The sequence below is a fragment of the Phaenicophaeus curvirostris genome, chromosome 10 (genome assembly GCF_032191515.1).
Source record: "Phaenicophaeus curvirostris isolate KB17595 chromosome 10, BPBGC_Pcur_1.0, whole genome shotgun sequence".
Classification (NCBI taxonomy): domain Eukaryota; kingdom Metazoa; phylum Chordata; class Aves; order Cuculiformes; family Cuculidae; genus Phaenicophaeus; species Phaenicophaeus curvirostris.
Genome location: NC_091401.1, coordinates 12,862,260 through 12,888,592, shown reverse-complemented (window position 1 = coordinate 12,888,592; position 26,333 = coordinate 12,862,260). Strand labels below are relative to the sequence as shown.

Below are 26,333 nucleotides of genomic sequence, written 5' to 3'. Positions count from 1 at the left end.
TACCCAGTATGCATCAAGAAACTTGTGATGGTGGTGGGAAAGCTAAATATTTATAGAACTCAGCTGCAGAATAACTACCAGCACGTAACAACTAGCCTACAATTTAAAATGAGTAATAATGCTAGTATGGTGATATGTGAAAAGATCTAAATTCACACAGGTCTCCAAATCACAAATGATGATTTTCATGATCATCTCAAAGACCCTTGCAACCAAGTGACTATGAAAAACCTTGCTGCACTGCACAAATTCAAATGTGATACAAGTGTCTCCCACTTTTGGACAGTTCCTCAAGTCAACCACCTGCCTTCTCCTCACTGTAAGTCTTCTTACATTATCAATTTCATCAAAATTCATTAATCTTTTTTAAACTTTCAAAATGAGAATGTAGCAGCCCATTGTTAAAGTTGCACCTTTAGGCCACACCGCTGCAATACCCACTCTCTAGGACGGCTACGACCTACTTCACTCATTGTGGGCTGCAACATTCTGTCTTTTGGACAGGAACAACCTAGGAACAAAGTAACAAGTCTATCCTCACAGCTGCATTTAGTAACAGTGAAATGAAAAACACTGATTAATGTAGTGAACTTGTTATTGGCTTCAGATCTTTACTTTCTCAAGGTTAAAGTCCAAGCATGTGTAAAGCAAGGTTTGGAGTGAACAAGAGCAAAGTCTGCCAAAACCAGGGAAGGACTCTTAATGTGACTGTCATCTTCCAGGCAGACACTTTGAAAGCAACCTACGTATACACATTGCATTTCAGGTTGGATCAGACTTGTACTTCTTGAAGGAAATCTGATCATCTTCACTTACTGTGCTTCTGTTCACATTGTAAAGCAACCTTGTGGCATATAAATCCAGCTCCTTCCAGCTGGAATTGAATCAGGATGGGTGTTCCAGAAGGGCACTTGAGTAGGTTCAGCCACTCAAGGGCACTGATGCACACAATCAGATTAGAGCTAGTCAGAAGGTCAGCTTACATGCACATAGCATGGATCACGAGCCATCAGCTGGTCTCCTGTACTGGACTGCTTCGGAACGCTGGCATACAGGGCAACAAATCACAGCCAGATTTTCATGCGCATATTTCTTTCCTTTCTAGGCAGTCCTCTAGCTTTTGTAGTCTCCTGGTTGCTTATGTCTAGATGGACATTCCACCTTTCTCTTCCACTGCATGGTGGTTAGATACAGAGAATAAATGAGTTTGCTGATGGCAAATGCATTCCTTTTAAAAACACCCCACAAATATCCTTCTGATCTATAAATATTTTTAATGTTTGAGGGGAAAAGGGGAATAAGAACTTCTTGAGTAGTGAAGGAACAGAGAATGAATGAGTAAAAAAACCAAGTCTGTCTGGCCTGCAAGGTAGGGCAGCACCATGTCACCTAGTTACCAGTGTAGGGCTTTCATATTTCTTTTCAGAAGTTACCCAAAAGACAGACACATCAAATCTCGTGTATGCAAGGGTGAATTATGCTCTTTGTGCAGTCAATTTGTGTTCACACTGAGCATGCTGCAACTCTGGTCATGAAACACCTCAGCTGGACTTAAGTGTTCCCAAGAAAAAAGGCACGGCACTGCATTCTGCTCACAAAAGAAGCGTGGTAAAAGATCCCTGTTCTGTTAGTGATTTCATGGGAGTTACAGCTGCAGCTATGAACTGAGCTGTAGTTCCACATAGTGTTGGATGTAAGTATCAGAACTGAGCACCTCAAACCTCAAGAGATGGGTTTTTCTACAGGTATCGATTATTTCTTCTGTATTCAACATAAGAAATGAGGGATATCAAAACCAACAGGAGCAAAGCTCAAAACAATTAAAGGAGTGGGGGTCTCCAGGCAATACAGAATTAAGTAGTGAAACTCCTTACCCACAGGATTTTGTGGATGCTAGAAGTTCATACAGCCCTGAGGAGACAGAGGAAGTTCATAGGAGATAAATCTGTTCCTTCTTACTAAAGACAAAGATCTGTGTTTGAGCTGGGGAATTCCCGGAGCTACCTGTGGCCAGAGAACAGGGGAGTGCTCTGGAAGCACTGGTATTTGTGTGCGCGCTCTTGTGTTTTCCCCTAGTCAACCACTTTTAGCTGGTATTACAGACAGGTTCTTGGGCTAAACAAGAACTCACCACAGCCGATCTTCATGCTTCATGTAGACTGAATTTAAATACAACCAGAAACTTCAGCACTCATTGAGTGTTCCCTGAACCATTAATACCCTCCACATAAGAAAACAGAGACTACTTTTAAATTAAATTTACATCTTGTTTATTTTCTCCAACTACCTATTTAGTAACAAAAACCTAAACAGGAAAACATTTACCAATTGACTGGAAATACATGGATTTAAAAGGGCTGCAAGATACAGGAGCAAGAGCCCAAGCAAAAGAGGAAAGCACAGCCTTTTTTAGCCAAAAGTAATTTAAAACTTCTAGGGCAGCAACTTGGCAATACAGCTCCAAGTTCTCTCATCAGTCTCGAAAGCTGAACTTACTGCAGCAGTATGTCTGCATTTTGTCGCTCAGGATCTTTTTCCTGTCATTATTATAATCTGCAGTGTTAAATAATGCTGTAGAATCCAATCCTGAAGTTAAAATGGCAACAAAGAAAAGTAAAGGCTACAGAGAAAATATCAATAAATGTACTGTCTGATTTCTGGTGTGAGCATGCTGGCTTTTTAGTCTCACCATATGTATCTGTTTCCCAGCTCTACTAAGATATCAATCAGTAAGTCATGAACGGCAGATAATTTATTTTCATATCGTATTGAGCAACAGAGAAAAAAGTTTTTTCTTTCCCCAAGACAGCACGTTGTTTGGGCTAGACATTCAGGAGAATTATTTTCTTTTCTTCTGAGTCATTATGCGAGCAGAATTTGTGACAACTACCGGAATTTTAATTTCATTATTATTCAGACAGCCAATGGTGCCTGATTGCCATTCCTAACTAAAGCATCAGAAAGAAACATACACAACCACTTTTATACCTTCTATTTTCGACTGTAGAAATCCTTGGTAAATAAAAGGATGTGTTTTCAAGAATTCAAGACGGCAGTTATAAAACTCTTTTACAGGTTATGTTACAACACAAGAGGTTTGCACACTACAGGCAGTATGAAGAAAAAAAAGAAAGCATTGGGAACTGTGGGCAAAAGCTGGCGGATGTTAGAAATGCTTCAGTTCTTTATAACTTACTTAAGAGATCTCTTGTGTCATGCCATGAAACATTTCTATTTTTCAAATGAGCCTGCCAAGTATGTCAACCTAAATTATACATATATATATTCCTGAGACTTGAAAGCACTTCCTGGGGATGCTGCTGAAAAACAATCCAAAGGATGGGCAGCTGGTGAGGAATATGTGAACCAAAAGAGCACAGAGGAAGATAAAGCAGTGTTGTACATTGCCCTTTCCAAATTAGAGATCCTTCTGAAAAATGCCTTGGTGATCTGAAAGGGGGCACCTGCTCATTTAAACTCATCTCTTAGCCTCACAAAAATGCCAAACTATTTTCTGTGGGTAACTAACACTTCCAGACAGTTTGGAGAAATGCTTCAAAATGTGGCAGCAGCTGTATTCGCAAATGATGTAAAAGGTGCTAAATGGGCCATAAGGTGTCAGATTCTCCCAGATCCCTGGTCAGAGGCGATTTTCTAATGGATTAACTTCTTTTGCTGTGCTAAGGGAGAACAGAGGTACTCTCTGCTAAGTCTGGTGGTGTAAAGTGATGATCTATATATTTCTGTCCTGCCAGGAGTGACTTTCCAGTGTTACAAGTGACCCACACAAATGCTGTGTAACATTCAAAATCAGCACATTTCCTCCTGCCTTGAGAAGGAATCAGATTTGGTTCCATTTAGTTATATTAAATCTGGCACACATTTTGCTAATTTAGTATGTCAAACCTTTCTGCCAGATATTTCTGAAGAGAAATATGTTCAGTTCACCTTGGGAAGCAAGAGTTCTGTGCAAGAAGGCATTTTATTAAAAAACAGTGTTTAAAAGAGCTAGGTTCATTCACACATGAATGACTACAAGATGCCATTTCAAATACAGTTAATGTCAGTACTCTTTTGACCCATACTTTTTAAATTATTAATTGAACATTCTGCATGCCAACATCATGAAATAATAAAATTAAATTAGCCAGTCTGATGACATAAGCCTTCTGCAGGAAAACTCGTTCCACATTCAAGAGGACAACCCCACATTTTTCAGTGTTTGCAGAGTTGCTGGTTATTTTTTTCTCCCCTTTTAAACTGTTTTTTTAGGCAGGTTTAATTATTTGGGAAAGGCAGTAGTTATTCTAAACATGTAATTAAAAACCAATTCAGCTACTGTTCACAGTTTGCAAGCGCTCAACCCATGAGGAGGCTGCTCAAGAGCACAGGCTATGAAGCTGCTACCTCAGAAGTCCTTAACTTTCATCTGCTGCAACGATTCCCATCAAAATGAAGTACATGACAAAATTTGTCTTGATAGAGAGCTGCAATTAACACACACAGAATGAAAGTAACAATTTAACTTGCAAATGTTACAAAGCCAGAATAATTGCAGTCCTTAGTCCAAACTACATAGCCCCACATTTGGTTCTGAAGAATGCTAATGCTGTTCTGCCATCTGTACCATGTTTTTGTGTACTAGTTAACTGCATGCTCAACAAAGAATGAGCTGAACCACCAAACTGTCTGTATTTAATAACAAAAAGTCTATGTGTTTAGCTAAAACTGATTGTTTTGCTTGGCAAGGCTTTTTTTTTTCCCTAAAAAAAAAAGTAATCTACTAATTAAATTCAACACCAAAGCAATTTACTTGCCATTTTGTTTATGCCTTACATAAGGCTTTGTTTTGCAGATCCCAGATACCTTAAACACCACCACTAAAATCTGAAACCAGATAATGAAATGGCAGAACCATTCCTTCTGCTGAATTTAAAGTAATGTCAGCCTTTTTCATTGAGAGACAAAACTTTTGAGCTGTATTCAGTGTACATGCGCTCCCTCCCTAAAGTTGTAGCTTGTGCCCCCTTTTACTCTAACACATCCTACAGAAAGAATAAATCAGTAAATTTTTGACAAATTTTTAACATTTAAGAACTCTTTCTGCATTTCATTTCACTTTGATAGGTTTTTCCAGCTAAAAAGAGATAATTTGAAATATTGATGCTGTATTGTGAAACTGGTGGAAAGAAGCCCCAAAACCCAGCAAATATTTCACTGAAACTTTTGAAAAGTGAACTGGCTGCTCTGACTGTTTCATGTAAAACAATTAAGGTTACAGAACAACTGAAAGGCAGCCATGCTTAGCACAGCTGGAGTAGAAAGATAAGGAAAATCTTTTTATAGATGAGAGGGCAAATTTTATACTGTTGAACCTTTTTTTTTATGTATATATTTTTATACACAGACTTGCTCCATTCTTTAGCCAGCACGTGTGCTACCAATCTAATTCTTCATATTGGTTGTCACTTTTCCAGAAGATTATTTTGGACAACAAATACAAGCAATCCTGTTTAAAGATAATAGGAGGATGGAAGAGAGACTCCTACTCAGACACAGAGACCCCAAAATCTTCCTCTGAATGACAGCTCTCCAGAATAGAATCTGTCTGCAAATGCAACCTGCTGCTCCCAGGCTCAAGACACGCAGCTTTTCAGCTGGCATAGCACTGCACATCTTTAAGACTACAGCAGTTTAAGCAGGCTCTAGTACTCTAATAGCAACATGCCTTCAATATTTATTTCTTTCCAAGGTCTGTGCCACTTGAAAACATTACCGGCAGGTAGTTTCTCTCATGAGTTACACCCCTGATAAACATACAAAGGAGCCCTACATTAAGAGCAAGTAAAAATCGGGGCATCACTATATGAAATTTAGAGCAGGTTCTTTTTGACACTAAATCATCTTGCATTTATCCTTGCACTATTCTTGACAGATTTTAAGGGATATTTAGATGCCTCAAAATATTCGCGACATATCTACCTGAACTTTTGAGAAAGCATTTAAAAAGGAACCATATCTCTAGCCACTCTAAAATCTAGCCTGTTATGCTAATCTCTTGACTATTGTGCCATACACAGAAATAAAAACTCCAATGTAGTACCTAACAACTGTTATATTTTTTAAAGAAATTTACTTACTATTGCTCTTTTGCCCTTATCGAACATTTTGAGGAACCTTCTCTTACCTGTACTAGGATCTTTTACTACAATGTCAGAAATCTCAAAGAGTTTGAGAGGCAAGGGCATCTTCCGGTTAGCAGCAATAGTTTTCAGTAGCCCAGGAAGGAGAGTTGTACGTGCCACCTGCAGGAGAAACATGGATACTGTAAGTGAAATACCTTGTAAAATGTTAATAGCAAATGCTAGTTTTCTTAATTCTTTAGTTTGCTTGCTTGTAAGACGAGTCTAGAAGTATTTAGGTGCAAATACTGAACTTATCTGTAATGTTTAAGCACCTCTGCTTTAGAATTATTCAAATTGAAAATGTACGTTCTCTGCACGCTATTTATACTGCGTTTTCTGAAAGAGCACGTGTGTGAGCTTAAGAATAGGTACCTTTTCATAGATATTGGAGCTGCAGCACAGAGTAGAAAAAAAATTAATAGAGAAAGAAGTGAAAAAAAAATCCCATAAATTTAATGTCACTTACACAAAAGGTAAATACTAAGTGTTGTTTATGAAATATTAAGTGCTATCTGAAGTATTATCTTGATACCTCCTGGTATCAATGATAATGGCAGAATCCAAGTAACAGAAAAGGGTGTATTCAGATTGTAGTTGTAGGCAACCTGAAATACATAGAAAATCTATGCAAAGAACCAAGCAAGAGGTAATCATGTTACTATTCTTACAGATACATTCACTGATATCTCCTGTGTTTTCCATTCAAATAATTCCTTAGAAGTGGGTATTCTTCCCCCCTCCAAATTCCAGTTTGGTAAATCTAATGGAAAGGGCATGGGAGTGACCACAGGTAAAAAGTTACCATGTGCTGAGCCACAGTTACTTCTTATTACTGGTCATGCAGCACTTCTGTTTGTTTATCCTACTTTTCCTAAACAATGAAGAGTTCAGCTGCACACTTGGGTCGAGGAGGGTTCTGCCCTTGTCCTGCTGGCAGAGGATAGGAAATGAGGGAAAAGCCATCCTGAGAATCGCGTCACAGTTAGCAGCAAAAGCTGAATGTATATAGGGCATAACAACCTCTGCTATGGGGACAGACTCAGAGAGTTGGGATTGTTCAGCCTGGAGAAGAGAAGACTCCAGGGAGACCTTATAGCAGCTTCTAGTACCTGAAGGAGACTACAGGAAAACCGGGGAGAGACTTTTTACAAGGGCATGGCGTGATAGGACAAGCAGGAATGGTCTTAAATTAGAAAGGGGAAGATTTAGATTAAACATTAGGACCACCCATGAGGGTGGTGAGGCACTGGCACAGGTTGCCCAGGGAAGTTGTAGCTGCCCCATCCCTGGAGGTGTTCAAGGCCAGGTTGGATGGGGCTTGAGCAGCCTGGTCTGGTGGGAGGTGTCCCTGACCCATGGCAGCGGGGTTGGAACTGGATGGGCTTTAAGGTCCCTTCCAACTCAAAACATTCTATGATTCTATTAATTCCTCCCAATTTTCAAGGAGACCTGGGGATTTAAAAAAACTGAGGCTATTTTTGCCACAAAGAATACTCAGCCAACAATGTAACTGCTTAGCAGCATTGCTACTGCAAAGGCCAGCAGGCTTTGGAGAACAGGCATCTGAAATCGCAGCTAGTGAGAGGGGCTGTCACTTTCTGGTTTTGTGTTTGCACTCAGTACCATTTGCCTGAGGTACGTTCTACACTGCTAAGCTGCAATCACTATGCCGAACGATGTAAAGGAACAGGTTACAACAGGGTCCTGCATGTCTGTGGTACCAAACAGAACAGATAAAGATGAAGGTAGACAAAAATTCAGTTACTGAATCTCAGAGCAGCAGAGGACTAGTTTTAGTATTAAACATAAGATCTAGAAAGTTATTTTAGACACTCGGAGAAATCAGGCTTATTGAAGAAGCCAGTATACCTTTGCATTTCTCTATAGTTTAGAAATTTGATTTCCTGTTGGTTCCTGTCTTTTGATTTGAAGTGCAGAATCTGTGGCAGCGTTGCTTTCAAAATCTGACCTGAATAAACTCACCTGAAATTCTGCAGTTTTGGGGTTTGCTATGCGCACTGCTTTTGTTGCAGAGATATCCATGCCAAGTTTATCTGCAATGTCTTCTTGAGAACACTGACAGGAAGAGACAAAAAACCACCAAGGTCAAGCAGTTAAAACAGACACTAAACTAGTGATGAAATTCACTATTAACGAACAATACGACTGTAACATTTGCTATAAGGCCCTATAATATATGCTTTCACGTGCAACACCCACTCATAATAAAAATCAAGCCCCAGTCTTAGGACCAAATATGCAAACTGGTTTATCTACAGATGTTAATTGCCATCCAAAAAAACCCTAGATTTAAAAATAAACAAACAGGTAAGTGTTTATTTAGGCTTTTGTCATGGATTGCCATCATCTGTTTTGAAAACAGAGGCTCAGATTATGCTCCCCGACTTGCAGTAGGTAAAGTGTTTTATTCTGAAAACAGCACTTGTAAAGGGCCTGGTACCTGAGTTTGCTCACAAAGAGAACAGTCCCTTGAGGGCTGCTTACAGAAAGTAAAGGGCTGCTATAGGCAGGTCATGGGGCCAAGCCTCCAGTTATCATCGCTGCATAGGATTATTCTAGTTCTTTTTGTTGTTTTCATATGTTTTGAGTTGAGAGCTCTCATTCTCAAGGTTTTTTAAGCTGGTCAGTAAAGCAACAGGCATGTGCTTTATAGAGCTCAGATGATGCCCATGCACGTACAGCAACAGATGCTACTGACAAGATCCACACTGTAGACTTCCATAATTTATAGCTTTACTAGAGAAACCAATAGCAGACCAGGCGTGTAATTGAGGATTTGCTAGTGTGCTGTAGTCTCCCAGAAGCGTTCCCTTTGCACTGACAGCACTCTGAAAAGTGTGTTGATAGACCAAACGTGAGGAAAGTGAGCAGATGATACCATCTGAAAAAGGGGATCATTGAACTTAAAAAAAAAAAATTAAATGAATGTTGACCTTAGGAGGAGAAAATTGTGTTAAAGGGTTTTCAGATGTGTGTCTGAACTACAGTCTGTCACTGTGATTTCACAAAATGCATTTTGGCTAAATTGGAGCTCCTCAGAGACAGCGCTGTTATTGTGTACCAGAATAATTTGAGGCTCAAACCAAGAAGCGGATTGTATGCACAAATACATAAGCAGTGTTTGTCATGTAACACTGGGCTACAGAGTGCTGCAGCATAAATGGTATTTGTCATAGTCAGAGGCCTCACATTGGTGGTGTAATAAAACGGTGACACAGAGTTTATCATGCCACAGCAGAAATATAAACGTGTCATGTGATACCATGATGTACTGCATGATCTCACAAAATGCTGCTGTTGCAGTTCCTAAGTGTCTTCAGTTGCAGGGATGTAACACGTTAAATGTTTTTAAGCATGTTACCTATTCAGTACAAAAAAAAGAATTTATATTTATTAATTAATAAGATAAATCTATAAGAGCTTGACCATGTTATAGGTATTATTTCCCCAACACAGTACTACCACAGACAGTCTCAATACCTTTGACAAATACTATCACTGCAGGGAGTAATACTGGTTATTATCCTGCTTACTTAAATAAGTCAATAACAAAATATTAAAACTGGAATATATTTTTCAGACTTAAGAATTTTGCTGTTGATGCTCCATGAATTCTGAACTTGTTAACATTTTATTCAATCCATTTGGATTACCAGCTTTGGTTGCAATACCTGGACATTTCAATTAAGTGTTAGTGTCTGAGAAGCCTGCATCACTGTGTCTTAAAAACTTTGAGTCAGTTACCAAAAAACAAGCTGTGATCCAATAATTCTCTCTTAAAAGGTTGTGTACTTGCAGGAACATATGCTCCTGGTCATCTACTAAGTTTTAGGTTCAAGAAAAGGTTATGAAAGCCCACAGAGTTTTTAACAGAATATGTGACAGCAGCTCCCCCTACACTGGAATGTCCACAAACTGGACTTTAAGGCAAAGGCTTTGAGCAGATAGAATAATAGAATCACTAGGTTGGAAAGGACCCACTGGATCATCTTGCAATAGAAGAGATTTTCTAAAACATGGAGCGCATTTTCAATAGCTGACTATGACAACCTCTGTGTATGGACAGTTACTGTGTACATTTGGAGGGCATGGGGGCATACTTCACATATATTTAATAGTAGATCAGGTACTCTAATCCAGTTCACAACTCTGGCAAAGTGGTACGAACAACTGGCTGTGACAAAGGTGGTGTTTTCTATTTCAATAAGCTAATCCTGCCGCAGAATTTCAGTATTAAAAATTATGCCAGCTGTTAGTATTAGAGCGGCACATGCTGCTGCAGAATCCTCATTCTTGGTAGAAAACTATTGGTATGGCTGTAACAAATAACATGACTGATACTTGCAACCAGTGGTAACAATTACTGTGTTTTCATTTGTTCATCCACATGAAAAAAACTAAACCCCACCTGTGGCAAAATTGAGGAATTTATCCCTAGCGTGCATTATAACTTTTTTCACAGATATTATTAAATCAAACTCTTTGACTGAATAACTACGTATCAGCTTGGTATCTAATGCAAGGAATCATGGGCAATACTAAAAAGACACGACAATACTAAAAAGAGACAAACAGAAACAGGGTAATCTCTAAACTGTAGTAATATCCACCAGAAAGTACTACTTTTCGGTTTGTTTTCCAGATTATCAAACATCTGATGATCAACACCTCGAGAGACTTGCTGCCTTACAATTTCATCCTAACAAGTTAAACAAAAAGCAGTACTTCAGCACCTATTTTCGCCTCTATACTTAGAACTACACACCACATTTGCAGTAATTCATCCAATTTCTCTGACCTACAAACTCATGGAATATTATACTATAATTACAAAGCACTAAAGCACTAGCAAACAATAGCCTGCCAAAACAGTAACAGATAATACTAGTACATTTATACAACAAAATATCCTCAGACCATCCTCTGCAGTGTAGACTGCATCACTGTTGCAACACACAACTAAGAAAAATATAAAATGAATATAATGTACCAGGGCAAAAGTGAGTGCTTCAGTGAATCCAGCAGCTGCCAATTCATGTCTCAGAAGTTCTGTGAGCTTATTGAGGGGTAGCTACAAGAAAACAAAAAGAAGTTTTCATGTTCCATCTAAAAACATTTTTCTATTCCTTCCTGAGGTCATTCTACCTGTTACGTTACAGGGAATTCACGAGGGAAGTACTATGCTTGTGAGCTTAAAATTTCTGAGAGCGTCAGCCAGCTGCCTTTAGGCTTACCCGAGAAAATGAATCTCCCAATTAGACATTTAATATGTGCTCCCTCCTTAAACCCTGTCTTTTGTCAAGTACCACCAACCACTGGTCTTGGACTTACTCAAATCAGTGGGGCATCTGTTTTGTATCCTATCCATGGTAAATATTTTTCAAGTCAAAGCATGTCAAAATATTTAATTCCTAAGTTCTGTTTTCCCCAAAGCCCTTCTGGCATGCACTAGTCATTTACTGACAACAGAGCACTTATTTGAAGGGGCAATCTTACTTGATTAGCTATGGTATACGTTTTCGGAATAGTCATCTGAATGTTGTTATAACCATAAGCTATTGCTGCATCTTCTACGATATCACATGCATGGATAATGTCCGCTCTGGTAGGAGGGATTTCAACCTCGATGTGGTTTCCATTCCCTATGACGTGTGAGTTCAAACACATCCTAGTCAGCAGCTTTGCAAGGCTTGATGGAGTTTCACTGCAACAAAACAAGAAAGTAGTAACTTATGTATCTTGCAGTAGGTGGACTGGCTTTTTAAAGTAATCAATGTTTCTGCTGCACTGCTTTATATCCTGAAAAAAACCTCCAGGCGCTTTATGGACTGTACACAGACTTAGCATTCCATTAGAACCAACTCAGATCCTGACTTCAGAGATGGTAATTTTTCTCTACTTCATTACAGTTGTGTGAGGCCATAAAGAATCATTCACTTCTCTTGAAAACAGGGGAAGAAGTCTAACAGAGTTGATCTAATTATCCAAGACAACCCCTGGGTTGCTGATAAATTTAAAAGGAAATAAAATCACATAGTGTAAACATTTATAAAACCATGCAATAATCAATATTTTCCAGTACCTTCTACATGATCAATGTTTATGAGTAAAAACTATGTTTTCACTTGCAATAACATACCTGATCCCTATTTTCTTGTTAATAAGTTCAGCTTTCACCTTCTCTTTTCGGTAAGCCAGTTCCTAAAAAGAACGACAAAGCTTTTCAGCATAAACAATGCCTGCCATTTCTACAGAAGAGGATTCAATTTTGGCATCTTTGTTTCTCTAATTATGATAGTAAAATGATATCCACAGAAGACCAAGAGTGGAATACTGGGCTAAACATAACATTCTAAGATAAGAGGATTCATGAAAATACACTACATGCTGCAAAAACTGTTCTTCTTTAAGCCAGAAGGTTGAATGCAGCGTGAAGTCCCTGTTATTAAAATTTCTAATAATTTCTGATACATACAAGTAACACAGCTTCTGAAAAATTCTAGTAACCAGTTCATCCTAAGTTAAAGCCCTCGAGCAGTGAACTGTCATGCATGAGATCTCATGGTCTAGCACAGATCAAATTTCTTCTAGGAGGAAAAGGAAAGAAAATTTCTGTTTCCATATTGGCACAGAAATATCTACTGGTATTTTCCTTACGAAGTTATTTTGTATACATTTACTTATGTGTTTCTAAACTTCTAGATATATAAATCCTTAAAAACCTAAAAAACCTTAAAAACTTGTCAGGATTTTTTGCTCCATTTTATCAAGAGAAGCTACTTTGGTTGAGCTCTCAGTAAAGATAAGTTTCCCTCCCTCTAAACAGTTTGTACTTGCATCTGAATTTATGAACTCAATTGGACCTTTGTTCATCTTCAGTTACTTTAGGAAACAGGAGGAATTGCTTTCTTTATACTTATTAAGAGAACAAAAAGTAAGACTCCATTACTGCAAAGAGGTCTTCCTGGGACTCTGAATGCAGGCAAATCTGCACTTGGAGTCAACATCCTGCCTTATGGACGTTTTTTACGGTCAGAGCCTTTTAAGCGGGAGACTGAAAAATCCAGTGTTACGAGGCTATTTTAACTGAAGGGCATTAAGGCTTCCAGATCTGATAAGTAAGTTATGCTGAGGCAGATCTCAGTTGTCTACTGGCTTAGGCCTGAAGGACCTCTTCCTGCATTCATTTTTCCAGATTTGGAGCACAAAGGTTTTAAAGGTTTTAGACACAGATTTATGACCTGTGATTGCAATCTTTACTTGTTGCTGAAGAAGCTGGCATTGCATGAACTCTAAACCACAATAGTGGTCACCATTTGTAACTTTGAACACTATCCTGCTTTTCAGAGTATAACTCTGTCAGCATGACTGTATTTTCAGCCTTATTGTAAACCTAGCAGAGCTTCAGAATAAGTCTTCTAGATAAGGGGAGGCTGGATCTGGGGGTTAATTTTTTGTGGAGCTAGAGAGGCTCTGATTCACAACCATATAGACAGTGCCAAGCTGAGCTTTTACACTGTACCTCAGAACCTGCACACAATACCTCTGCAGAAAAAGAAGGCACTGCCAGTCTTATCAGACTTTTAATCGATGAAATCCTCTCCCCAAGGACACCGAGATATCATATCACTATGCTTACCGGATAGATGTGGGTCTTCCCATTAGGATAAACTACTTCTACTGCTTCAACACTAGGAAAGACAAAGAAACAGAAGTAAAAATGTTTTTAACTCATGGTCTAAATGTAGTCTCTCTCTGTTTGGAGATTTATACTCACCTGAATGGCTTCTCACAATATTCACTAAACATTGTGACTATAATATCAAGAACAATTTTTGCCTACAAAATAAAAAAAATAATCATATTAAAATCTATCATGTACTTGTGCTGAAGGAGACAAAACTATCTTAACAAAAAATGGGAGAAAATATCTTGTCTTACACTCTCTCCATTATATTCTATTTAATAATTTAGCAACCAAAATCCTAGCAGTCTAAAATAGTAGACTGGATTTTAACAGGTATTTTTGTCCTGCAAATAGATTTATACAAAAAAAATGGAAATCTTTGGTTTTCAAGGTTCTGAAGCATTTGTATATCTTTGCTAAACTCTGTTCTGAAGATACACAGGGTCTTTATTAACAGTTGGAACTCGATCTTCCCAGCCTTTAGTCTACTTAGTCATTTCACTGAAATTCCAAGTGAGAATGTAGGGTGAGAAGGACTACGTGTTGTTTAGAAATATATTAGCAAACAACCTCAGCTGCAGAATATTTTAGTTTACAGTTAATATTTTAAGAGATTTCTATTACAGAACATAATCATGAGGTTTAGATTGACTTCTCAATCTAGAAGGATTTTCTTTTGATGCTTGACAGTATAGTTTCCTTTATGTAAACATAACAGCACCATTTTTATTTTTACTATAAAGGCAAGCAGTAGCAAGCAGCAGTTATGTATTAGTTTGCTTAGAAGCCACTCCTCAACATACAGATGTATTTGTTGTTAACATATGTTTAGTAGGGTAAGTTAAAAATGTTTTGCTCTTAAGTGTCAGACTAGGGAAACTACCAATGAATGCACAACCTATATTCAAGAACATGCAATTACAACTGCTAAGCTTTCATGCTTCAGCTTTGAGTTAGAGAATTTGCACATGGAAAGACTTCAATTTAACAGTTATGTGCAGAGCATCCCTGCTTGAAAGAGATAACAAAGAAGAAAATGTTGTCTTCCTTCCATCAGCCCAAATTTTGAGCAGCAGTCAAAATGATTCTTTACAAAAAGTATTCCAGTAAAACAGGTGATCTTAGCAATTTTACTCTTTTGAAGCCTTTTTGATTTAGAAAAAAGTGTTCAAAACCAACGTCCCCCTAACTATTTTCTTAAATTACTAAGCTGAATATTTAGTGTCAACATAAAGTCACAGTAAAGCCAAAGTCCAATGAAAACACAACACTATCTACAGAGTGAGCCTAAAACCACATTGAAGGAATTCCACATCGTCCCATGAGCTACCCTACCCTTTTGAAATGGGAGGTCTGCTCCATAATGTAAATGCCTAGCTTTTGTAGGTCTTTGTATTAAAGCCTTATCACCCAAGGGAAAACAATGATGTTATAGCATATCAAAAGTAGAAGAGATTAATTTACCTTTGTAATATCTGTGCCAGTGCATTCAATAAACACATTTCTGGTGTTTACAGTTATTTTTGTATGATCCCCTAAAACATGTAAAGACAAAAAAATGTTAAGAAATGTTATTGCTTTTCTGGTGATGACACTGATCTGGACTTCTTTTGTGATTCACAAAGATCACTATTAAAAAGCCACTATGTCTACTGCACCAATATTCCCAATCCTTACCAAAAAAAGCAACTCTTTTCTTAAATTTATAAACAAAAAAAAGAGGAAAAAGACAGACCAGATTTACTGCCCAGGTTATGCTTTCAATTGAAAGACTTACAGGTATTTCAGTATCCACTGAAGACACAAACTAATAAAACAGCAGCCATCTGCTGGTTGCCAAATGTTTCTGCACCTCCAGAGCACCTCCTCCTTCCGGGCTTTAATATCATACCTGCATTTGATGTGACACGTGTATCAAAGCAGCCTTGGACATGAAGGTATGAAATAGCTTTTAATAAGTGAATTAGATGGATGAATACCCATAGCTCCTTCTGTGAATAACCTAGATCTCCTGAAACTTCCTGCTTATACACTACAGGTTTGTCTACATTACTGATTCAAGTTCTCGTACATGTTCCTTTTAGGCAGGAATTTGCATTGCCTCTGTACTTGAAGTCATAAGGTATGCACTGAGGCACTCAAAACTGTTTCTTGTGTGGAAGAAGCAAGGTAGGAAGCACACTTGGGGACATCATCTGAAGCGTGTCTCTTGCAAATTGGCTGCGAAGTCCCCCAGTAGTTGATTCTCTAAAAAGTGGGGTTCTGTTAGTAAGCCACAGCAATTTAGAGCAGCTATAATCTGCCTTGTGTTACCTGTTAGGAATAGATTGCAGTGTGTACCTTCAATGAATTTCTTTGCTGGTAACCATGCAGGATGGACTTACACAGTCTTAAAATTGTATGGAATCATGCCGAATACAACCTCTGTCCTTCTTGCCTTTCCTTGAACCATTCACTAATAGAGATGTACCCCACAGGTGGCAAAGGGAAGCAAAGACTTGTATACACATAGGCATTCTTATTTCCTGTGTTTCACCCTGAGAAAGTCATTCACCTTCCGTGGTTTAGTTTCCCACCTGAGAAAGTAGGTCACAGCTAGACTGGAAAGGCAGGTGCACCAAAGACCTTAAGACTACGAGATCTTACGTTCCCTTCCCTAGTGTGTTGTGCTGTACCTCTTAGCAGATGGAAAGTATTCAGCTTTTCTGTACTCACTTCAAAGCAAATATAACCTTTAATTTCAGTGCTTGTACATACTCAAAAAAAAACCAATACAGAATTTTACATTTCATTATCCGTTTTCTATGTACTTTTAACGTGGAAGCTTCTCTTAACACAGAGATGTGTTAAATTTAGCTCAACCTTATTTACATTTTATCTATTAAAAATACACAATGTTTACAGGTGGAATACTCCAAAGTTGGAATAAGCCTTACAAAGAAAGATCAGTGGTTGACAGCACGTTCAATTCAGAACAGTTGTTCCTGTCAAGCCCTGTCACAGGTTTTGAGCTGCCTTTTAAGAAGATTTGGATAGCTGTTAAGGATAAGGTTAATTAGGAAAAATTCATCCAAAGAGATTATCACTGCAGGTTTTATTGGTCACTGTAGGGAAACAATTACAGATTCTTGACCTAAATATATAGGCACACTGAAATATCTTTGTTAAAATAGTAGTTCTTGCCATGTCATTAATTGGCTTTAGTAAATGTAGTTCTAAAAAATCACCCACAGTTTCTTTTGTATTCAGAGGAAGGTCATGTTTAGAAACAGTGCAAAAAAGTCTAGACCTGTTCTTTTAACCCATGAAAATCTTCTGGAATCACTTGTATGACAGGAAAAGGATTCACAAGAACAAGTTCATACTGCTCGTAAACACACTGGGCTTAAGACCTAGGTAAAAAAGATCCCTGCTGTGACCAGTTAAATGAAGAACAAAGATTTGAACAGAAAGCTGTAAATGCAAAAAACCCAACCCAAAATAAAAACAAAATGACCAACCAACCAGATAAAACATGACTGAGTTTATGTATTAAGTACAATGGAAATATCTCATCATCTTATCCGTGGAGAGATACCATCTAATGGTTTAGCTAATGCAGGTATCTCAAAGCTATTTTAAAGATATCTTGAAGACCACTGCTGGCATGCAAGTCTAAAAAAGACGGCCTGCATGTTGTGCGATGCTTGTATTGCCCTTTATATCATAGAATCATAGAATCATAGAATAACCAGGTTGGAAGAGACCCATCGGATCATCGAGTCCAACCATTCCCATCAAACAGTAAACCATGTCCCCCAGCACCTCATCCACCCGCCTCTTTAACCCCACCAGGGAAAGTGACTCAACCGCCTCCCTGGGCAGCCTCTGCCAGTGCCCAATGACCTTTTCTGTGAAAATTTTTTTCCTAATGTCCAGCCTGAACCTCCCCTGGCAGAGCTTGAGGCCATTCCCTCTTGTCCTGTCCCCTGTCACCTGGGAGAAGAGCCCAGCACCCTCCTCTCCACAACCTCCTTTCAGGTAGTTGTAGAGAGCAATGAGGTCTCCCCTCAGCCTCCTCTGATTAATCCCTGTTTCCCCTTGCTCTATAATTAAATATTAAATAGTTTAATAGTATTCATTTCACATTATTCATTCAATATTATTATTTTATATTAAATAATTACCTATTTATAAAATAATTCTTTACCCCCTTCTTATTGTTAAGTGACTCATGAACAATGTCCATGAGTGCAAATAAATTGCTTTCCTAACCAAAGGGAACCTTTCTGGATTTTACACCACACAAATCTAGAAGCGTATGAGAAGCTAAACAGAAAAGTTTGCAATGGTACTTCTACATCCTCTTGATGAGAAAAGAGGAACATGAGAAGCTTGGGGGAGCAAAAAATTTGGCTGCATTTACACTGAAAGAAGATGATATGAAATTATAAATTAAGGCATTTTATTACATACCAATGTTTCTGTTAGGCACGCTAACTCACATACAAAACAGCCACAGTGTAAGCAATCTTACCATTGATGATTGGTGGCATGGACAGAACAACGCCATTGCTGTCATAAACAACAGGATAAAGTGGCTTGTTTTCAATCAGATGTAAGTAGTGTCGAAGGTGGCTGTCAGTCTGGAGAAACAGAGCACAACGTCACTGTCCCATTAGCTCACTTGTGAACTTCCACACTGCCACAATCCGTTGCTGAGAGATCAATGGGAATTTTGAATGCTGGAAGGATTGAGCTCAGAGCTAGGTATTTCCCTAAGCAAAAGCTGTTGGCTCTCAGAAAGAAGAAAACTTTGAAATGAGAGAACTGGATTGTTTTCTTCAGAAATGTTAAAAATTATTTCTTTAAGGATTGTCTCGAAGATGCATAGGCTGTGCTGTCTAAATGATGCCATTGTTCATCACAGGAGACCTTTCATTGCCAAACCCAAGGGCACAAATCCTCAGTTTGTATTAACTTTCCTTAGAACTGATAAAAATTAGCACTACATTACTTTAAATTATAAGTTGCTGAGTATTGACACATTAATGCTTAAATTTACATCCATTCCAACAACAGTATACGTTCCAGTAAGTATATGCTGAACTAGAAGATATAACTTACTTTTAGTATCCCTGATACCCCTTGTTTCCTAGCTCTCTTACTCATCTTTACTCAGAGATCTTTGAGAGTATCTATGCTCAAGCAGAGCTGTATATTACAACGATGGTGATAATAGCATCATTTTCAAATGCTGACATTTAATGTGGCCTGCATAAACATCACAAAACTGGACCTGCTAGAATCTCTTCCTAGTAATTCCCTGTTTTCATCAGGATGCTGATCCAAGAGCAGTGCCAGACATGAGCCTTTCCCACAGTTTCACTCGCCTAACATGTAGTTGGGTAAATAATTCAACATCTTCCCCTAGTAAACTGCCAAATTAAAACAACATTTAAAAACATGATATTATTCCCTTCAAGCTTTTCTCAGATTTGTACACGATCTTACCAGTGAGGACAGATAAATATACAACCTTTTACAGTACTACTAGGAGCATCATGAAAAGCAGTCAGAGGGTTAATATCAATCTCATTATTCCAAGCTTAGCCATAAAACATGCAATATATCTTCTATGGACAGTAAAAATAAAGCATTTGTTTCTCATGAATAAGCAAAATGTGGAATGTTCACTAAATGAAGCTACAGAAGATAAATTTTGTAAGAACAACTCTTGACAACAAGTGTATGGGACGTTAAGACTCAGAAGTTTATCTTCCTGCATTTAGCACAAGAAGTCTGAAAAATCTCACTTACCCTATACAGATCCATAATTTGTGAAGCTGTGTACTCCTGGGACTGATTCAAGGGCTTGAATTTAATTTCTGAAGGTGGTTTAGCTGTAAAAGTAAATGGGCCAGAGATGGTGTCCAAGTCATGGGTACCTATGGCTACTAATGCTCTTCTCCTAGAAAAAAGCAGGCAAAATAATGATTTTTACTACTGATGTTTGGAGCTCGTTTGAGATAATCTCATGATGTTCTATATTCCTATGAATTCATAGAATTTGCTGATAAAGTAGAAGGGAAATGTTAAGAAACCTAGAAATAATTTTCACAAATATAATTCTAACAATTGTTGTACAACACATCTAACAGTCAAAGGCAAATCCAAAGGGGCTGTTGCAAAATACTTCTTTTTCAACTGTTGTAGGAGCTGTAACAGCCGTTTGTGCTGAAAAAATACTGAGAGCAGGCAGAAACGGGCAAGGAAATAAGAAGGATCAAGAGAACTGCTACAGATTCTCTTTAACATGAATATAACACCTCTCAGCAATAGGGATACGCAACCTTAACGTGATCGGATCATACATGTGAACACTAAACACTCCTTTAAATTTAAGCACTAACCTGCAAATATTTTGGTGTAGTTTTTCTTGGAGGTCGATGAAACTATCATAACGTTCCTTGGTGAAAGTTATATTGCGAAGGATTGCAGCTACAGCATGAGGACGGACTTGAACAGTCTGCAATTTACAAAAGCATCTCATTATATATTTCAAATACATGGAATATATAAAACTAAAACTGATTAAATGTGGACTTTTCTTCATAAAATCATCTTTTGTAAAGTAGTGACAAATTCATGGAAAGATATCAGAATCCCCAAGGAAAAAAAAAGCCCTAAACAAACCCACTCCAGGTCTGGTAGAGACAAAGACGTTTCTGATACACTGTGTGACAGCCCAGAATGTAAATGTGATGTATGCATCTGAAACTTTCATTTGACCTCCTACCAAGTGCACCCAAAATAACTTCTCTATTGTTTCTCCCCTGCCCTAAGAGTAAATCACAATGAGTAAAAATATTTAAATTTCTCTAGCTTTTTTCCACAAATAAGATTTCCAGTCTCGCTGCTCTTATAAAATTGGTATTGATAGTTCATATCCATCTTGTCCGCTCAGAAAAATCTCAACAAATTTGCAAAGGTGCAGTGAACACTTTTTACCTGTTCAGTGATAACCAGCCTCTGACCTGCACCCTCGGCTGAAATTATCTTTTCGTACCTAGGGAGATTTATCCTAGAACAAAACCAGAAATAAGTCTGTAACCAAAAGACAGTAAGTTCTCAAAATGCTGGAAACCTTAGAACAATTATATCTAGAAAAAATGCTTAATACCATATCCTGGCTAACACTTCTCAGTTAGCTAACTGTTCAAAACTTGTTTTCTGTGGGACAGGAAATGGATCACTGAACTAGAAGGAAGAAGAGAAGGCTCTCAGGATAGCCTTCCAGTACCAGAAGGGGCCTACAAGAAAGTGAGGGAGGGACTTCTTTCAAGGGCATGGAGTGATAGGAAGCTGGGGAATGGCTTTAAGTTAGAAGGGGGAAGACTGAGATTAGACATTAGGAAAAAATTCTTCACGATGAGGGTGGTGAGTCAGTGGCACAGGTTGCCCAGGGAAGTCGTGGCTGCCCCATCCCTGGAGGTGTTCAGGGTCAGGCTGGATGGGGCTTTGAGTGGCCTGGTCCAGTGGGTGTCCTGGTGTCCCTGCCCATGGCAACGGGGGTGGAACTGTATGGGTTCTAAGATCCCTTCCAACCAAACCCATTCTATGACTTGAGAAGATAAAGTCACAGTGGAAGCATGATATAATCATTTTATATCGGTATTTATTTCAAAGGAGCACAAGGATTTCTTCACAGAGGATGCATCTAAAATGGAACAGTAGACGAGGCATTTTTAGAACAGATTCAAATCCCGGTAACATTCTAGCCTAGGCTCTTAAAAATAAATAACAGATCTTCTCCAGAGGAACATCTGACAAATCTGATCTACACGTGAGATTGTACTCAAAATTGAAGCAGGTGGCAAGTTTGTTCATTGACCAGAAATAGACTCATATTTAAAAAAATAACAAACTACACAGAATTCTCACAACTCTACATTACCTTTCTTTAAAGACCTGCAGTCCTCGGACCAACCCTTCAAGGCAAAGAAGGTCATAACGGTTGGCAGGAACATCAATTTTATAGATAATGATTTCAGATGCACCCTTTGCCTTTTCTTCACCTTTTTCTTTACTTATAATGTCTTTCTCAGATGTCTGAAATCAAGCAAAAATAAGTTTTTAACCTGAAATGTATTAAAACTGACAGAACTATGATAGTGAGATGGTATAATAGGAAAAAAAGTCTTGATTTAAAAAGAGCTTAAAGGTGTAATTTGGATTTATAAAGCAAATGGACACACCAAATACCAGAAATTACATAAAATCTAAATCTTTCTCAGATTCAGGGACTGTAATGCAGTTTACCAAATGAAAAATTTGCTATTAGAATTTGAATTTTTTTTTTAAAACAAGCAGATTATAGAGGCAAGTGTCCAGGCTAGCAGATCCCAGTGTAGAACTGGGACCTTATTTTTGACTACAGATCGGCAAGTGGCTTGTCATATCAAGCCTAAGTTGAGGAGGGGATTTTTACATGGGCATGTAGTGATGAGGGGGAACAGCTTTAACTTGGAAGGAGGAAGATTTAGATTAGATGTTAGGAAGAAATGTTTTCCTGTGAGGGTGGGGTAGCACTGGCACAGGTTGCCCAGGGAAGCTATGGATGCTCCCTCCCTGGAGGTGTTCAAGTCCAGGTTGGATGGGGCATTGAGCAGCCTGATCTGGTGGAAGTTGTTCCTGCCCATAGCAGGGAGATTGGAACCGCATATTTGTTCATGTCCTTTCCAACCAAACCATTCTATAATTCTATTCTGAAATAAAGCATATGACATTCAGCTATCTTTTGAAAAACATCATTAAAATATCGGTTCAAATTAAAAAGAAAAATCTAAACAGGTCTATATCAACAAGATTTACATGGATACAGTTAACAGAGATAGCAAATTTTCACAAGTACGGAATCTAAATCAAATTTTAAATATACATTAGTTGCAACTAAGTTAACAACGTCCAGGACAAATACATTTTTATGGTTACTGCACAGAAGAATGCATACAAAAAAAAAGCCAAATGTATCCTGTAAAATACATTCAATACATGGTCTATGACCACACTTATGCTGCTAAATAAAACACGGGCGGAGACTGAAGACCAAGCAGCACAGACTGCCAACCTCCATGGAGCTCAGCAATATGCCATCCCAGGGACTCTTACTTCCAGGACGGTCACTTCTTGTAAGTCTATTTTTCTTTTCAGATTCAAAACATCTGTGTTAATACAGTCTATTACAACAGCATTTTACAACAAGAACCCAGAGGCGTGTGTCAGATATTCTGCCCAGTGGCATAGAGACATATGAGGATATTTCAGGAAGAAAAGCGTGCTGCTGCAGTACTGCTGAAAACCCATATACGTTGAAGAGGACCTTTGCATCTTGTCTCTGCTGTTTTCTGCAATTCTCTGAGCATGGTACCCTCCAGACCTTGCCTAGACATGTTCTTGTACATGCTAGAGAGCATTGACCAACACTGTGACAGGCAATGTGCTGGAAATAATACAGTATGAACTCTTACTGAATATAAATGCTGTCAGTACATTAATGAAAAACTAACAAATAAAAATGTTACTTACAACTTCATCAAGCTCCAAACCAAACTCAAAACAAAGGTCATTAAATTCTTCATCAGCTGTGAAGGAAGAAGGTGGCTTTTGGTTAATAAAGACTTTTAAAATAACTTCTTTTGTGTTTCATTTGAGTGTTTTCAAACAAGACAACAAATGTATTAATAATCTGAACAGTAGCTTCTTTGGTTCATGTTGAATTTAGTATATTTTGATTTTATCGGTGCATCATTCCTACAGTTGCAGCAAGCACTTCTGAGCCCACTTTCACTACCAACCAGCTCCTCAACCCCACTTGTCAGAGTAATGCTGGACTGAACAAATCATGGAAACAGGTGGGAACAATGGAACAGCTTCTGCCAACATTTTCCATCAGTCAGCTTGTCATCCAGAGGCTGCATCAGCTCTGTACCAACACGCAAGCAACACAGCCCTGATGTGAAATGGAGCTCTGCAACCACGTGTATGGGGCGGACACGCTGCTGCCTGTCCCAGAATACTCCCAGCCCTGCCAACAGCTCTGCCCTCCCATTCCCAAAGTGCATGGGAAGAAGGGCTGAATGAAAAGACAGGATGTCAGAGACTTCATTATTGCCTTTCAATGAGGCTTACAAGAGAGTCATATATAGACTTATTAGCAAGGCCTGAAGCAATAGGTCAAGTTTCAGTTTTAAACTGAAAGAGGAGAGGTTTAGACCAGATATTGGAAATATCTTGTTGTGCTGAGGGTGGTGAAACACAGGCAGAAGGTTGCCCAGAAGAGAGGCAGTAGGTGCCCCAGCCCTGGAAACATTCAAGATCAGGTTGGAGGGAGCTTTGAGCAACCTGATACAGTTGAAGGTATCCCCGCTCCTGTAGGGGGGTTGCACTGGATGACCTTCATGGTCCCTTCCAACCCAAACCACTCCGTGTTTCACCGTTGGCTTTGCCTGCTCTCGTGTCTTCCCTCTCCTTTTTGATTGAGACAGTTCCTCTATCAGCCAGTGGAACTGCAACACACGGCTCCCAACTGGCCGTGCCTGGGCGGGAGCTGCAGGCGTGGAGCACGCACACGGTCTGCCCGGAGCCCGGGGAGCCAGCTCGGCTCTGTCACCGGGCCGGGCACTGCCGAACCACAGGATGTCCTCAGCTGGAAGGCACCCAACAAGGATCATCGAGTCCAGCTCCTGTCCTTGCACAGGACACCCCAGCACCAACACCGTGTGTCTGGAGGCGTTGTCCAAACGCTTCTGGGATGTTGTCAGGCTCGCCGCCGTGACTGCTTCCCCGGGGAGCTGCTCCGGTGCTCCACAACCCCCTGGGGGAAGGACCTTTCCCCACATCCAACCTAACCCTCCCCTGAGACATCTTCCTGCCGTTCCCTTGGGTCCAGAAAGAAGAGCCCCGCGCATGCTTCTCCTCCTCCCCAGGTGAGAGTCGCCAGGGGGTGTCCCCAGGCTGAGCAGACCCTGATCCCCCGCACTCACTGTAGGTCGCGCCCAGCGCCCCGAGGAGCAGGTCCCGTCTCACGCTGACAGTCGGCATGGCTGCCCCGGCCCGCCCCGCGCCTGCGCGGCCGCCAGGACCCCGCCAGGACCCCGTCAGCCCCCGTCAGGCCCCCGCCAGGACTCCACCAGCCGCCACCAGGACTCATCCCGGTTCCCCCCGGGCCCCGGGGAGCGTGTCCCCCGGGCTCTGGGCAGCGTGTCCCCCGGGCCCCGCGCGGCGGGCACCGCCCCGCCCCGGCAGCGCCGCGGCCAACCGCGGCCGTGACATCAGCGCCGGGTGGGACCGCCCCCTGCCGTTCCCACTGAGACCGGGAGGGCGGTGGTGAGGCCGTCCCGTCCCGTCCTGTTTGCGGATGACACTAAGCTGGGTGGAAGCGAGGATCTGCTGGAGGGTAGGGAGGCTCTGCAAAGGGATCTGAACAGGCTGGACCACTAGACTGAGTCCAATGTCAGGAGGTTAACAAGGCCAAGTCCCGGGTCCTGCACTTGGGGCACAACAACCCTTTGCAGTGCTACAGACTAGGAGAAGTCTGTCTAGAAAGCTGCCTGGAGGAGAGGGACCTGGGGGTGTTGGTTGACAGCCGACTGAACATGAGCCAGCAGTGTGCCCAGGTGGCCAAGAAAGCTAATGGCATCTTGGCTTGTATCAGAAACGGCGTGACCAGCAGGTCCAGAGAGGTTATTCTCCCTCTGTACTCGGCACTGGTGAGACCGCTCCTCGAATACTGTGTTCATTTCTGGGCCCCTCACCACAAGAAGGATGTTGAGGCTCTGGAGTGAGTCCAGAGAAGAGCAACAAAGCTGGTGAGGGGCTAGACAACAAGTCTTACGAGGAGCAGCTGAGAGAGCTGGGGTTGTTTAGCCTTGAGAAGAGGAGGCTGAGGGGAGACCTCATTGCTCTCTACAACTACCTGAAAGGAGGTTGTAGAGAGGAGGGTGCTGGCCTCTTCTCCCAAGTGATGGGGGACAGGACAAGAGGGAATGACCTCAAGCTCCGCCAGGGGAGATTTAGGCTGGACATTAGGAAAAAATGTTTCACAGAAAGGGTCATTGGGCACTAGAACAAGCTTCCCAGGGAGGTGGTTGAGTCCCCTTCCCTGGAGGTGTTTAAGGGATGAGTGGATGAGGTGCTGAGGGGCATGGTTTAGTGATTGATAGGGATGGTTGTACTCGATGATCCAGTGGGTCTTTTCCAACCTGGTGATTCTATGATTCTATGATCTCATCCCGAGAGAGGCACTGGCAGTCTCGCCCTGTCCTGTCCCCTTCTTCCCCGGCCTGTTGTCTTCCTCCCCGGCCTATCCCATCCCATCCCATCCTGTCCTATCTCATCCCAAGGCAGGGACCTGCAGAGGGACCTGGCCAGGCTGGATCCATGGGCTGTGACTAACAGGA

At 40.3% G+C, this 26,333-nt stretch overlaps 1 protein-coding gene across 1 annotated transcript in view; it reads right to left on the bottom strand.

Annotated features, from left to right (window-relative positions):
• Positions 1 to 25,001, bottom strand: part of FARSB (phenylalanyl-tRNA synthetase subunit beta) — a 41,190-nt gene extending 16,189 nt beyond the window's left edge. The window contains exons 1-15 of the mRNA XM_069864576.1: positions 24,918 to 25,001; positions 23,461 to 23,516; positions 21,830 to 21,984; positions 20,884 to 20,956; positions 20,286 to 20,401; positions 19,693 to 19,843; positions 18,410 to 18,518; positions 15,358 to 15,428; positions 13,984 to 14,045; positions 13,846 to 13,897; positions 12,346 to 12,407; positions 11,703 to 11,910; positions 11,197 to 11,277; positions 8,169 to 8,261; positions 6,188 to 6,305 (exon numbers count right to left, since the gene is read on the bottom strand). Coding sequence (XP_069720677.1) covers positions 6,188 to 6,305; positions 8,169 to 8,261; positions 11,197 to 11,277; positions 11,703 to 11,910; positions 12,346 to 12,407; positions 13,846 to 13,897; positions 13,984 to 14,045; positions 15,358 to 15,428; positions 18,410 to 18,518; positions 19,693 to 19,843; positions 20,286 to 20,401; positions 20,884 to 20,956; positions 21,830 to 21,984; positions 23,461 to 23,516; positions 24,918 to 24,975 — 1,465 coding nt within the window. The 5' untranslated portion in view covers positions 24,976 to 25,001. The remainder of the gene's footprint in view (positions 1 to 6,187; positions 6,306 to 8,168; positions 8,262 to 11,196; positions 11,278 to 11,702; positions 11,911 to 12,345; positions 12,408 to 13,845; positions 13,898 to 13,983; positions 14,046 to 15,357; positions 15,429 to 18,409; positions 18,519 to 19,692; positions 19,844 to 20,285; positions 20,402 to 20,883; positions 20,957 to 21,829; positions 21,985 to 23,460; positions 23,517 to 24,917) is intronic.
• Between the last annotated feature and the right edge of the window lie 1,332 nt (positions 25,002 to 26,333).